The 15,893-nt window shown below is 33.7% G+C and overlaps 1 protein-coding gene and 1 non-coding gene across 2 annotated transcripts; both read right to left on the reverse strand.

Annotated features, from left to right (window-relative positions):
* Positions 1-6,695: 6,695 nt before the first annotated feature.
* Positions 6,696-7,502, reverse strand: LOC145822326 (uncharacterized). Its single transcript, XM_082919061.1, has 2 exons — positions 7,307-7,502; positions 6,696-7,087 (listed from the first exon to the last, which is right to left on the reverse strand). Exons 1-2 carry the CDS (start codon positions 7,500-7,502, stop codon positions 6,696-6,698), a joined length of 588 nt encoding a protein of 195 aa, XP_082775187.1.
* Positions 7,503-9,113: 1,611 nt separating this feature from the next.
* Positions 9,114-9,185, reverse strand: TRNAQ-CUG (transfer RNA glutamine (anticodon CUG)). Its single transcript has one exon. It is a non-coding gene; the product is annotated as a tRNA-Gln (tRNA).
* Positions 9,186-15,893: the final 6,708 nt, after the last annotated feature.

Below are 15,893 nucleotides of genomic sequence, written 5' to 3' on the forward strand. Positions count from 1 at the left end.
AAAATAAGAAGAATGAGACATATGAGGGGTAATATGAAAACTAGGCCGTGAAAGTGAATCAAATGACGTAAAAAATGAGGTGAAACGGAATTATGAAAAAGAAGATAGAAGGACTTGAAGTGGTGGTTGGTGGTGGTGGTTTGGTGGTACGAGAGGATATGTCTGCATCTTTCTTTTTGAAATTTGGGACCAAAATGTAATTTTTTAACTTTTTTCATTTTAAATGTGACTACAAGGGCAAAATTGATACGATCTCAAAATTTTGGAGGTAAGATTAAAATTATTCGAAATCTACGGGTGTAATTGAAAATTGAGGCAAAGTATAGAGGTAAAAGTAAAATTTCTCTTATTTTTATATAAAATAATAAAAAAAACAAAAAAAAAACAAATATTAATGTTCAAAATATGTGGCCGCACATTAAAAAAAAAAAAACTTGGCCGGACGACTGGTTACACTATAATTCGAACGGATTATTTCTAAATATCATTTCCTCACCCAGACTGCTAGTCTGCTTTTCCAAGACCCTTCGTACGTAGTCCAAACATACTCTTAATTTGGACCTTCATTTTGCAAATAAACGTAAGATTGGCCTTGATGATCAGACGAACAATCCAGTCCGGAGCTCTGTCACGGATAAGACCATCTCCAACGGTGAACCAAACTTGACATCATATTTGAATTTTGGTGAAAAAGTCACTTTTCAGTGCTTCAACGGTTTCAGCAAATTGGTATCAAAATGAGAATTCAACAAAAAAATCATCAAACTGAGAACAGTGTACATATTTTAGCAAACTACTGTTTGTGACCGTTGGAGGAGAGGCACCAGTCAACCAGCCGGTTGCCCGGCCAGTTGACCAACCGGTTGCCCGGCTGGTTGACCAACCGGTCGACCGGTTCATCAATTCTGCGACAAGTTTGAACTGGTTGGTTTGAACTGTGAACTGGTTGGTTTGAACTGCGTGACCGTTGGAGATCAACCGGTCAACCAGCCGGTTGCCCGGCCGGTTGACCAACCGGTCGACCGAGTTGATCAATTTTGCGACAACAGCAATGAACTGGTTTGAACAGGTTTGAACTGGTTGGTTTGAACTGGTTTATTTTGAGATAGGTTATTTTGTGGATTATGAATCATTTGAAGGGTGATATAAATTTAAATTTAAATTCCCTTCCAAATATAATTGAAATTGTTACCTCTCATATACATATTTCAAAACTAGCCGTTCTAATAATTTACCGTTGGATGGACAGAGTATTTTGAAAATTTACCGTTGATGATGTGCTCTATAAAATATATTTGTTTCTCATATACATATTTCAGAACTAGCCGTTCTAATAATTTACCTTTGGATGGACAGAGTATTTTGAAAATTTACCGTTGATGATGTGCTCTATAAAATATATCTGTTTCGTATATCAAGTTGACAGAGTATTTCATTTTCAAAATAGCATTACATTATATGCTGTGAATTTTGTTTCTTTTGTGTCATTAGAAATTTTTTTCCCTTGAAATTTTAATTTATATTATCTGATTAAATTATCTGATTCTGAGGTTGAGTGTATATCATTCTAATATTTTTCAGTTAGATATTGTATGTACTGTATTTTTTCCAAACTATGGAAGATTTTGAAATGTTTGAGGAATCACAAATGTTGGAGCACACTGAAATTAATTTTATGTCGGAAACTTCACGAGAGCAGAACACACAGAACAGTCTTAATCATTTTATTTCAGAAACTTCTCGTGTTTCTCGTGGTAAAGCGTTCACAATTATAGAAGATGAAACTTTATGTAGATCTTGGTTAGCAGTCTCTCAAGATCCCATTATTGGTAATAGTCAAACTATGGCTATATATTGGAAACGAGTACTTGTTTATTTTAATTCACAATTGAGCGGTGAATCAAATCGAAACCGTATTTCTTTGTCTCACCGTTGGTCTGGCATGCAAAAGGCAATTAATAAATTTTGTGATTTTCTTGAACAAATTCAACTGAGGCAACAAAGTGGAACAATTGAGGCAGACATGGTAAAATTTATTTGTATTATTAAATATCAATTTTCTTTTCTAAATGTATACTTGTTATTGACATGTTTGTAATTTTTTTTTGTAGGTCACTGAAGTGAAGCGGATGTATCATGCAATACAGAAAAAACACTTCACATTTGATACATGTTGGGATATTTTGCGCCGAAGTTGTAAGTGGGATGAATTTCGATCACAACCCAAAAGAAGCACGCAACATGCTGATCCATCTTCGAATCCACCAAATGAATATGAGGCATTTGAATCCAACTAGAATAATGCGGTGCACGAACAACCATCTAATACATCAACACGACCAATTGGTACTAAGGCAGCGAAAGAGAAGTTGAAGAATCAAACAACGCACGATAGTAGATTTGATGAAATGGCTACCAACCAATCCAAAATTGTTGAAGTGTTATCAATTATCTCCGCTAGAACTATTGAGCGAGATGAACAAAAGGCGATAGACCGTGAGCAGAAGGCTACAGAGCGTCGAAGAAGGGTCGAAGATAGGGAGGAACAACTAAAACTCCTATCTATGATGAATGAAAGAGAACAACGAAATGAAGATCATAAAATAATGTCAATGGACATGACAATTTTAAATCCTATGCAAAGGGCGTACTACGAAGATCTTCAACGACAGATTTTATTTCAAACAACTAATAGATTGCCTTGAAAGGTTATGTATTAGTGGGTTTCATCTATTGGTTTTATTATTTAAAAATAGTAGTATATAACTTGTATTGGTTAGTTTTATAGGAATTATTAATGTGATAAGTAATCATGTAATCACAATTTTATTAAATGGAACATAATGATTTATGGAACATCATATTTCAAGTTCAATGTGAATTTATGGATATTTCTTATTCATTCCTTTTTTAACTAAACAATACATATTAAACAGCAAGAGCAAGGCATAAAAGAACCTGCAAGAATATAGCAAATCATCAGAAACATCATATTTGAAGTTCAATGTGGATTTATGAAATTTTCCATAGTTTTTGCCATATTTAAAGTTCAGATTTTATGGATTTTTATTAAACATCACATTTGATGAAACATCAGATTTTATGAATTTTTTCCATGGATTTTTGCCATATTTGAAGTTCAATGTGTAATTGTTGCCATGTTTTTTTTTGGGGAGATCTTTGGTCTGTAGTTCAATGTGGATTTTTTTTAATTAACCTTGTCTTCTTTAAAATGACATTTCAAGTGAAGGCCATTGACTACTATAGCATGATTTATACCAGAAAATCATAACTGAATAATGACCTTTTTGTAACATTTTCAGAATGTACATAATCATGTCAATTGTCAAATAGGCATTAAAATGAAAAACTACAATATGAAATGGCAATAACTGAATAGGTTTTAAATAACCTCATCTTCTTTAAGACATGATTGACCCAACAAAAGGTTGTTCAAATAACAAAATACAAAACCATGCATATACATAATGTCAAACACATCAACAATCATTATCTGGTGGTGGTGGTGGAGGAGGGAAGTAATGATGGTATATGTCATTTACGCGATGCTCAATCCTATCTATGCGATTGTTTGCCACTTCATGACGTCTTTCAATGTCCGCACGGAACTCACCAAATTTTTGAATTAATGAGTTCTGCGCAGTGGCAAATGTATCAAACTGAGTACCCAACGAATTGACCTGATTAGCCATTTGATGTTCCCATTGAACGTGTTGATTATAACATTGTTCTTCCATGGCCAAAAACTCAGTCCAATATTGAGGTTGTTCACTTGATGGCATCACATTGGCAGGAGCATCTTCTGGAGCATCATCTGGTGAGATTTCATCTTCTGAATCTTCTGGAGCATTAACACTTCCCATTAAATTGGAGGCTGCACCAGCACGGGTCACTGTATGCTAATTAATGGGTGAACGGATTTTCATCTCCATTTCATCTACAAGGCGAACCCTAAAATGTTTGAAAATTTTTGTCAAGAGTGCCCCAAACAGTAATGACCGGCCCGTGAATTAAGCTTGATTTGCGAACATCATTTCTTTCATAATTATGTAACACACATCTAACTTATGGCCAACTTCAAAACAGTATAACAAATAGGCATTAAAATATGGGACCGCATCATGATGTCCTTTTTTTGGAGTGCCTTTTTCTACAATCCACCGGTGGAGAATCCGGAGATAAGGTTTAAAATGTCTTGCTTGTAAACTAGTCCTAGTAAATCTGTTCTGACAAATAGTAGTATATACATCAGTAGCATTACCAACAATATTAGATAACTAAGCCTCACTCTGAAAATGGATATTTTCATCACCTACCTCAACTCCAATAATGCTTGCCAAAGTAGGAATATCAAACTGTATACCCTTTCCTTTCACATATGACAAAAGAGTAAAATTTCCATCTTCTTCCTGAGTACCTCTTAGGTGAACATAAAATAGAGATACCAGCCGTGGATATACCTTTTGGGGTAAATTAATTAAATTTAGCCATCCCATTGCTTCAAGTTTACTAACTAATAGTGCATCATATTGAGGTGGCAGATTTACCGTCCTCCCTGTTACAATAGGTCGGCTGGAGAAGTTTGAAAAGGCTAGTTCATGACTTTCACTGAGAAAATCATCAGTAGGATATGACTGATTTTGAGGCTGCTGTTCTTGGTGTCGTGGAGGGTTGGAACTTTTACCAACTTGTGGTCTCGCTCTTTTAGTTCTAGGCATGATGTCAATATCTGTTGAATTTTAATAAATATGTGTTACATATGAAAGTTGAATTACAGTTGGCTTGGTGTTGGCTTGGTGTTTTTCTGGTGTTATGCTGAATATAAATATAGAATTCAAATGAATGTAGTTTTAATATTACAATGCATATTAAAATGGAAAAACATGAAAGCATTTAGTATGCATACTAATTGGTTTTGCATACTAATGGAAAATGCATACTGAAATGGAAAGCATTTTCATGCAGTGTTTTTACTTCATGTTATGCAGTAATTGGTGTATGCTTAGAATGACACATTAATTTTTATATTATAGTGTTTTAATATTAGAATGCATATTAAAGTGTTTTTACTTCATGTCATTTTTATACTGAAGTGCATACTAATTGGTGTATGCTTAATGGCACATTAATTTTTACTTCATGTTATGCACTGTTTGTTGTTCAGAAGTGCATACTGAAACTAAAAATCATCATATGCCAGTGAATGTGTTCTGTTTCACAGAAGTTAATTTTTAAAATGTTGAACATGAATGTAGTTTGATTAAAACATGAATTTCATGCTCTTGAGAAGGTTAAAGTTGAACAAATAAAGCATAAAGTTGAACAAATAAAGCATGCACACTGAAAGGCAAAAAAAAAAAAAAAAAAAAAAAATTAACAAAGGGCTGGTTGACCCGTGCCTGCAACCTACTCTGTTCCTTGTTGTTCTGCTGGCTTGTTGTTCTGTTTTGGGATGCTGCCTTCTTGTTCCTGTTCCTGCTGATGTTGGCTATCTTGATTCAGATGGTTTGCCTTGCTGATTCTGTGGATTCACACTTACAATATAGTGAATATGCAGAGTTTGGGATTAGAATTTGGTTAAGCCGAATTTGAAGGTGGTGGTGGAGGGAATACAGTGAATGTGGTCTTATAGAGGCAATTTGTGGACAGTGGTATTCAGTTAATAGAGTGAATTTTTTGATGACAGGTTTGTATACAATCTTGAGCTGATATAGAGGGTGAATTATTGAGCTAGGTGGTGAGGAAATTAATACTCAATAACCATGGTGTGTGTAAAATGAGGCATGGTAGGTGGAATGAATTCAATGAATGGTAGGTATTGTTGAATTAATGAATGGTAGGTGGTTCAAACGTATGCAGTGTCTGTAGTAGGCCATGAATGTAGATGGAATGCATTTATCCACTGACTACATGAATTTCTACATTATTAAGTATTTTTTAACTCTGTATGTTGAATGAATTTCAATTGAGACAATAAATGAATGACAAGATCAACATCAGTAAATGAATGGCACATTAATAAATTTGTATATGCACAAATAATAATTATGCAGTAATTTAAGACGTTTTTATGAAATTAAGATCAGTAATTTAAGACATTATTATTAAATTATGATTATGCAGATCAACAATTGGAATTTAAGACATTATGATTATGCACATGAACATATTGAATTTAAGACATTATGATTATGCACATGAACATCAGTAATTTAAGACATTATTATTAAATTATCATTTAAGACATGATTATTAAATGTGCATAAATGGATGTGGTATTATCATTTGTGGCACATCAATACTGAATTGAACACAAAATTTTAGACATAATTATTAAATTTATGTGGTATTATCATTTGTAACTGATGAAGACATGATTATTATCATTTGTAATTCTCATGAATTGAACACAAAATAATTCTGAATATTAAAGATTGGATCATTACAACAGCACATCATCACATAACTTCTGAATTACTTGGTTAATATAGTGCATCATAATAAAGATTACAAACAAGACAACCTGCCATTCCAAAACTATAAACAAAAATACATGTATTGATGTGGTGAATTTAGTGTTCACCATGACGATGCCACATATGTTCTACTAAATCATTACGGAGGGCATGATATGCATCCTTATTTCTAATACCTAAATGACGAGACAAAAATGATTAGAAGTCATTGGTAGAAGTAGAGGAAAGTTGCACTGGTGTGTTCGTTGATGAAATTTCATAATCAAAATCAAGGTGCTCCTCCCTCTCATTTTCGACAATCATATTATGTAATATAATGCAACTCTTCATTATGTTGGCAAGCATTTTCGGATCCCAAAAACGTACAGCACCACCTATAATTGAGAATCGAGATTGAAGGACTCCAAATGCCCGCTCTACATCTTTCCTGGCAGACTCTTGCATCATTGCAAAATGTTGTCTCTTTGCTCTTTGGGGAGCAGAAATTGTTTGAACCAGTGTTGCCCATTGAGCATATATACCATCAGCAAGGTAATAACCCACATCGTAACTATGTCCATTAATAGTGTAATGGACAGAGGGAGCTTTACCTTATGCAAGATCAGAAAACAAAGGCGATCGGTCCAACACATTCAAGTCCTTATGTAAGCCAGGCATTCCAAAAAATGCATGCCAAATCCATAAGTCATAAGATGCTACTGCTTCAAGAATAATGGTTGGCTTTTTTTGATGGCCTACATATTGACCTTGCCATGCCTTTGGACAATTTTTCCATTCCCAATGCATGCAATCTAAACTTCCCAACATACCAAGAAACCCCCGAACCTCCCCAATAGCAAGTAATCTAGCAATGTCAGTTGGTGTCGGAGATCTCAGATATTCTACTCCAAAGATTTCAATCACTGAATTACAAAATTGTTGCAAACTTTGAATTGCAGTGCTTTCCTCGATACATTTGTAATCATCAACTGCATCTGCTGCGACACCATATGACAATATTCTCATCGCTGAAGTCATTTTTTGTAGGGGAGATAATCCAACTACATGAGCTACATCTTGTTTTTGAACAAAATATGAATTGTGTGCTTGGATTGCATTCAAAATTCGTAGATACAAAGGACGACGCATTCGAAAACGTCTCCAAAATATTATGGGTGAATATACTGGATTTACAGCAAAATAATCTGTCATAACCCTGCCTTCTATCTCTGCGTATATATCTATGGTCACTTGACTTAAGAATCTGAAGCATACTACTATTATTCTGCTCATAAGCCCCTAAAAGTGTGACCATATATTCATTATCAGACTCATCATCAGAGGAGGAGAAAGAAGAAGAGGATGAAAATGAAGTCAATATCATGGATTTGAAGGTATTCATTATGCTCTGTTTTGTTTAAGCTATGATCGTATCAGTTGTGTGGAGTTGTCTGCCATATGAATAATGTGTTTATATGAGATTTTAGAAGCAAATCATTGTTAGAGGTAAACCAAAACGACATATATGTAATGGAGAGAAAAAGAAATAGGAAAAGAATTGGGAACAGAAATGGAGGGAAACCAAAAAAAAAAATTAATTGCCTTACCGGTCGACCAACCGGTCGCCCCTCTCCCAGTTCACATAGGTGGGTTCAAACAGTTCAAAAAGGTAAAAAAAAAATATTTACGCTTACCAGTCAACCGACCGGTCAGTCGACCAGCCGGTTGACCCACGGGATTTTGATGCATCATTGGAGCAACTGATATCAAATTCAGAAAATGAGCCATTTTTTACTCAAATTTGATGAAAAAAATACTGAACTGTTGGAGATGCTCTAACAAACAGGGTTGAAGGACTTCCACCAAATCCTTATTATTTTCTAGAATTATTGCTTGCAAAGGCGTGTATTGGTTGGGTCTAAGCCATGGGCCAGGGGACTAATGGAACCCAATTCAAATATAAGAAACAAGTTTCCATATAAAGAAAAATTAAGCAAATAATGTGGGACAATACAAAAGTTATTACACAATCAAACATGTTACATAGGACATTTTGTCAAAAACTAATTTATTTTATTATGTGGATAAATGTCATTATTGAGATTCAATACTTAAAATATGAGTTGTAAAGCGAAATGGGACAAAAACAGACTTACACGAGTAGAAGTAGAGAGGAATTAAGCACACCGATTTGGCCCTATGATCTCCCAAACCATACTAGTCCCGTTGCCCTCTTTACTTACATTTTCTCTCCATTGTGCAATCTCTCTATCTCCCTTATTCGGACTCTCTCTCTTTTCTTTCTCTTTTTTCCCTCCACTGATTTTAGTATTTGTTATAGGATATATATTAAGTACTAGGATTGGAAATGTGAGAATATTGTTTACTTGATTTGATGAATACCTTCAAAAAGTTATCAATAATACCAAAGGTATTTAATATTTTACATCTGAATTTCACATACATGTGAGAAGGAGTAAGATACTGAGTACTATAAGCATTACTCGGGATTTATTTGATGATTTACCTAAGTAGGAATTTTTCAAAAATCTACCCCAATCTGTTTACTACAATCAGCAAACAGAGTAGCCTCTTGAACTCTGTAAGTGCCACAAAAAATACGAGAGACCAAAAAAGAGGTCCCACCGAGATTTGAACTCGGGTTACTGGATTCAGAGTCCAATGTCCTCACCACTAGACCATGGGACCACTTTTGACCGTCTCGTCTATTTGATTTTTGTAATTGCTTCTGCGTATACTGGGACCCCAGCAAAAATATAAATTGATCTAATAATGGTAGTCATGTGATTTCATCCTATTTGTTTTTTAAAAAAAAAAAATTTATTTTTTAAAAATGAATGTGATGAAATATTAAGTTATCAAAATAAAAATCATAATAATTTGTCGAAGAAAATATTGATAATTTCATTTCAAATATTAAATCTGTATTTTTTATTTTTAGCTTAGCTAAACCTTGAACATTTGTGTAGAGAAAGTTCCAAGATTGAAAACTCAAGCTAAACCCATGCTTAAGTATTATTTAGTGGGCTTTAATTTTTTTTTATTGAGTTCATAATTTCGGGCTATAAAATGAATTAACTAATAGACTTGACCTCTAAACCCAACACTATGGATTTGTTTGATATCATTTATATTTATAAAAAAAAAAATTTAACTATAAACAAAAACTCACTTGATATTATTTTTGTTTTCAAGAAGTTATAAATAGTTAACAAGATTTAATAAATTTTTGTAACAACAAAAAATTGATGTTTATTTATTTTCATTTCTTCGTCTTTCTTCTAAGTCTATCACCCAAAACTCATCACCACCACCCACCACTATCGTCGATAATTTCCTATAGCAACCACTTTCTGTAGTCAGAAACCAACTTCAGTCACCATTATCTTCGACCGTCGATAATCACTTTTGACTATTATTTCTCATGTCTAACAACCACCTTTTGCCACTGCCAACCACCTCTCATTGGTGGCAACTATCTTCAGATACTACATTTGGTAGCCAACAATCACTTTTGGCCACTATTTCTTAAAACACGTGTATACCAACACATGTTTTTATTTTTATTTTTGTTCTTACTAAAAAAAACACAAACATACAACAACATGGTTAACATTTTCTCTAAATTAAAAACAATAAATTGTAAAATTTACCAACCGTTGTGTTTTCAAATGAGGTCTCGTTTGGCAACTACATATTTTAGTTAAAAAATTTAAAAGTCGCTATAAGTTATTAGATCATTCTTTTTACTTTTCTACATATCTTTTTGTGGTTTTTACACACACCGTTGTTCGTCTCATGGGGGTCATCACGGGTCCCGTTTTGATAATCTGAACCGTTCAATGTGTAGAAATCATCGAGTACTATATGTCTGCAAAAAATCATATTGATCGAATATCGATAACTATATGATCAAATCAGTTATGTACAACAAATGGATGGTGTTATAATTAATGATTGAAAAATAACTAATTCTGATCAGATAGCTACCAATATCCGATTAACGTGATTTTTTACAGGTACCTAGTGTTCGACGAGTTACACACAGTGACGGTTCAGATTATTAAAATGGGATCCGTGATGACCCCTACGGGCCAAACAAAACCGTCCAGTGCTTTGTACAAAAATTAGCCAATAATTTCCAACTCCAATTCACTCCAGCCGGTTGTACGGCTGGGGCCCACCCCTCTCTAATCATCTCTTACACACTTTTTTTATACAATTTTTTAATACACATTTTTCCATAAAAAGTCAAAAAGTTAACCCAAACCTCCATATTTTTTTCTCAACTTTTTTAGTCCAAAAAGACAAAAAGTGCACTTTTTTAGGACACCTCAAACCAGCCCTAAAAATAAATCAATTCAAAATGACAACAATTTCACTGCGCTATAGAACTCAATTATAACAAACCAATTCAAAATGACATACTTCACGCATAAGAAGAATGGCGAATGAACATTTTGGTACAAAAAAACTAATCATCCAATCAAGAATGAAAGACCAATAATTAACACACATAGAAAAAAGTAACACAACCACAACGTTTCTAATGCTGATCAGTCACTTGTAACAAAATCACTCTAATACTTGAATTTGACTTTAAAAAATCAACTAAAATAAATCATAACAGGAAAACTCATTCAAAATATTTATGAGAAACAAGAAACCAATAATTATGAATTAAGAGAAATTGAACAAAATTTTTTTTTCTAACATAACTCTTCTTGATAAAAGCACCAATGTCTTCCCCAATTTACCTGTAATTATCAAACTAAATACCAGCAATTATCACATTCACACTTCAACAATTTTTTCATGATCAAAATACATGATTCCTCATAGAAGGCTAAAAAAAAACCTGTTTAAAAAAAAATTACCATTAAAACAATCTAACACTTGAGAAAATCCAAACAATCCAAACTGACTATTGCTGACAAAAGTTAAGAGGCAAAACAAACTATTGTATTAAAACTAAAAAGATAGAACACCTAGTCAAGGTTCCTCACCTTTGCATTGAGTTTCAATGGAGTATTATAGAACTAAATAGGAAAAGCAATATAAAGTACTGCACTTCCTTCTACGTAGTGTTAAAAAAAGGACAATGCTTCCAAATGCCTTGGAGAATTACCAAATGCATCCATCACTACAATATGTGAATTAGTATTATAAAAGATTGATTCAATTCGTTCGACCTCCTTGATTTGAAGAACCTTTATAGCTTGTTCACATAATGCCACATAAGCAAAGTTAATTTAAGTAAGCATGTTAAATAAATATATAGGCATTGAAGTAATAGTTAATTAAACAAAATTATTGACTACATTATGCATGATTTCATTAGACAGTGATACGACTACTTGAATTTTTAAAATCTAAGATCTTACACAATCATTAATAATACATTATCCCCTGTTTCTCACTTAATCCCATTAAAAGAAAATATGTTTAGAAATTACAAATGTATTTAAACTAAGCCACCATCTTGTTGTGCCCTTGGGTCAATATTCACTTATCCAACTTTTCATTGGAAGAAAAATCTGGAATATGCAAACCAAAAAAAAAAAAAAAACCCTGCATGCAAGAACAAATTTAAATTCTTTATTTTTGATGAACATAACAAATCTAGTAGTCCGTGGAAAAACTGATATTACACCTATTACATTCCTAAGTATGCATCAATGTCGGAATTAAGACCACAATGTTGCATTCAATTGTTCAAACATGAGGAGCTTTCGACATAATTAGAAACATAACAATAGAAACTTGACACAACACAACCTACTAGTAACATCAAATAAAAGTTTGACAACAATACTAATATTATGAAGCATCAAGTGCTTTGTAGTCTTGAAACATACTAATATTTTAATTGTTAAATAAATAAAAATGCTTCAAGAACCATATCAGTTGATAAGAATTTTATTCAAAAACCATCCTGAGACTAAAAAAAACTGCAATGTCAACACTTTAAATTCTTTGTTTTTGATGAACATGACAAATCTAGTAATCTATGGGAAAACTGATATTACACCTATTACTACATTCCTAAGTATGTATCAGTGTCAGAATTAAGAAAAGACCACAATGTTGCATTCAATTATTCGAACATGAGGAGCTTTCAGCATAATTTTTTTTTTCTTCATAAATAAGCAGACTTTATTAAAAAGCATCAAGATGATGCAAAGAACACAAAAATTCAGCCCCCAAAGGGATAACAAAGCTAAGAAATCAAATCATTCACAAAATCTAAAAAAGTCAAAATATCTGGATCAACCAAAACATTGACTTATTGGCTTATATTGTAGTCACATAACCTCTCTACTTTCTGTACATTTTTTCGTAATAAGTCAAAAAACTAGCTTATGAGCCACATATACTTGACAAAACTAAAAGTTTAACAACAATACTAATATTGTGAAGCATCAAGTGTTTTATAGTCTTGAATCATACTAATATTTTAATTGTTAAGTAAATAAATAAATAATTCAAGAATCATACCAGTTGATAAGAAATTTATTCAAGAACCATCCTGGGACTAAAAAAAACTACGATGTCAACACTTTGAAGGTTGTTGAGCCTCTTTTAAAATTAGGGCAAATTACATATACGTCCCTCGAGGTTTAGCTAAATTACAGATACCCCCTGAGGTTTCGAATATTACAGATACCCCCCTGAGGTTTATATTTTCATAACAAATTATCCCGTGAGATTTATATTTTCATAATAATTTACCCCCTAATTTGTTATGCAAATAGTACCTTCAGGGGAGTATCTGTAATTTCTCAAACCTCAGGGGGGTATCTGTAATTTTGCTAAACCTCGAGGGGGGTATATGTAATTTTTCCTTAAAATTAAAAACAAAAAAAAATACTTTTGTGACAAAATAAAAAATTCATCATCTCAGCAAAAAAGAAAAAATAAGAAAGAAAAAAAAAAGAAGCATTTTCTGTGAGAAAAAAGACATTGTAGACGTCCCCAAATGTCCCGGGAGGGAATCCCGTTTTGTTCATTTGGGCTCACTACAGTTCGGACTCAAATGTCACGGTTCTTAATCTGATCTCGCAAAGTGCAATGTAAGATTGATAAATCACCAAAGAGTCTAAGTCTGGCAAATCGTTTTGGAAAACAGATTTTTAGAAAGAAGTGCCAAACATGGACTGCTTTGCCAGATACAAAGTCGCCACCTAAATATTTTATTTTGTGGGGAATTTAGGAAACCCTAACTCGTGCCTAAGGCCACGTGTCTGTCATCACTAAAGTTGCCTCGGCTCGGGAACTTGGGTACGATTGGGGAAGGTCATTTCATGAGCACCCCCGCTCGCCCGATCAAAGATTGGCCTCTACTAACCATGATATCGAGTTTTGAAAACATTATGTGCTCTTATTCCGGTTATTAGCCAAGAATTACTATGTGATACACACAACATACAAGTATAGACTAGATCGTTTGAGTTGGAACAAAACACTTCATGTTTGTTTATTTGAAAAATGGTTTGATGGTGCTACTCGCAAATAGGCTAAGACGTGGATTTGCCACCCTCAAGTGGGCTTAAGAAAACATGATTTTGCCACTCTCAAGTGGGCTTAAAACTCTTAATTGGTGAATTGGTCCAATTCAAATAACCCAACCTTCATCCACAGGCATTCAGGCAGTTATATCACATAAGCAAATAGCCTCATGGTAAGCATGCTATCATGGCAGTCACTCACACGCATGCAAGGATACTAAAGCATAAATACTTACCGAGTACTCCAAGCCAAAGAAAGAAGCTAATTAGAAATCATGCATGAATCCTAACTCTGCTGGAATGCCTAATGCAACACATGCAAAAATGCAACTAAGATAGGCTCAACTATTCTAAAATGGCATATGAAATGCAACAACTGATACACGTATTCAACTCAGAATTGAAATACAATGCAGTTAGTATGATGCATCGAGCCCGGTGCATGCAAGACAGATAAATGGATGCAAACATGCGAGCATAAGTATGCTAATTGAAACGTGCCCTAAACTAACCATCATAAGCTGGTAAATAAAAGGGAGAAAGACGTGGGGTTAGAAGACATGCATCACACACACATGCACACTTATTACAACATTGTCCTCCTCGGAGGGTCCGAATGAATAGTACAGAATAAACTAGCTAATCTAAGTTAATTAAACTAATTATTACACAACATTAATTAATTAACGAATTAACTAAGTAAGTAAGGAAACTAGCATGCCAATTAAACAAAATGGACTGCCTCAACTCTGTCCCGAATGATAGGGATGTATGCATGCTCAAGTCGCCTTGTCGGGAAATCCATCGCGATGCCCCGATTTGCCTATGTTTGCAACTGATCTGTAACAACCCTCAACACTGTTTACTGATAACACTACTGATTAGTGCTAATCTATGATTAAGCATGTTAATTAACTGACTGACTGAATTACTAAACTGATTGATTGATTGTGCTAGTTTGAATGCAATTATGTCTGTTGACTGTTAAATTATCTGTTCATGTTTTATGCTTTAAACTGCAAATTGAAGGCCTTATCAGCGGCCGAATCTGAAATTGATTGATATTTTGTGCTAATTAAGATTTATATGATTTTATGGTATATTGAATTGAAATGTGATTTGGTATGATTAAATTAGATTAAATATTGATAAATTACAATAGTTGGCCTTATTCACCATTATACCACTTAGTGGCCCACTTCATAAAACACAGTGAGTTTATTTCTAGCACTCTTCTTCAGCCATTTGGAGAGCAAAACCGTATGAGAGAGAGAGGGGTAGAGAAACTTGGCTTTATCTAGAGAATTGCTTAGAGAATTGGAAGATTTGAAGAATAAGTGCATATTTGGGCTCTCATTCTTGTAATTGAGCTTCTAGACTTGTAATTGAGAACCCAAGGTAGGATTTTCAACCTCTCATTAATGTATTCAAGTTTGTTCTTGCATGGTTCTTGATTTTTGGATGAATTGAGTCTTGATTTAGTCTAATAATGTTGAATTGGAGCTTAATCCATGCATGCATGTGCATGGTCTTGCATTTTGAGGTTATTCTTCATGAAATTCCACATGCATGTTCATATCTTGAGCTTAGTCCATGAATTCATCTTGTTTTGAGGCAATTGAGCTCATTTGAGCAAGTAATTGAAGCTTTGAATTTGATTGAACACATGCATGTTACATTTGAAGTATGTTCTTGAAGTTTGGTTTGAAATTGGGTTTAATTGACTCACCTTTGGGCCTTGATTTTACAAATCGAGCTTTGAATCATGTTATAATATGAGTTTTAAAGTGTTTTCCAGAAAATTGGCCTAGGAGGATCGAATTTGATGCATTAAAACTTGATTTTGAGCTTGAGGTTCAAATCTGGAAATTCCAGATTTTGGACTCCC

Source organism: Camellia sinensis, chromosome 1 (assembly GCF_055761805.1).
Source record: "Camellia sinensis isolate YWXY chromosome 1, ASM5576180v1, whole genome shotgun sequence".
In the NCBI taxonomy this organism is placed as follows: Eukaryota; Viridiplantae; Streptophyta; class Magnoliopsida; order Ericales; family Theaceae; genus Camellia; species Camellia sinensis.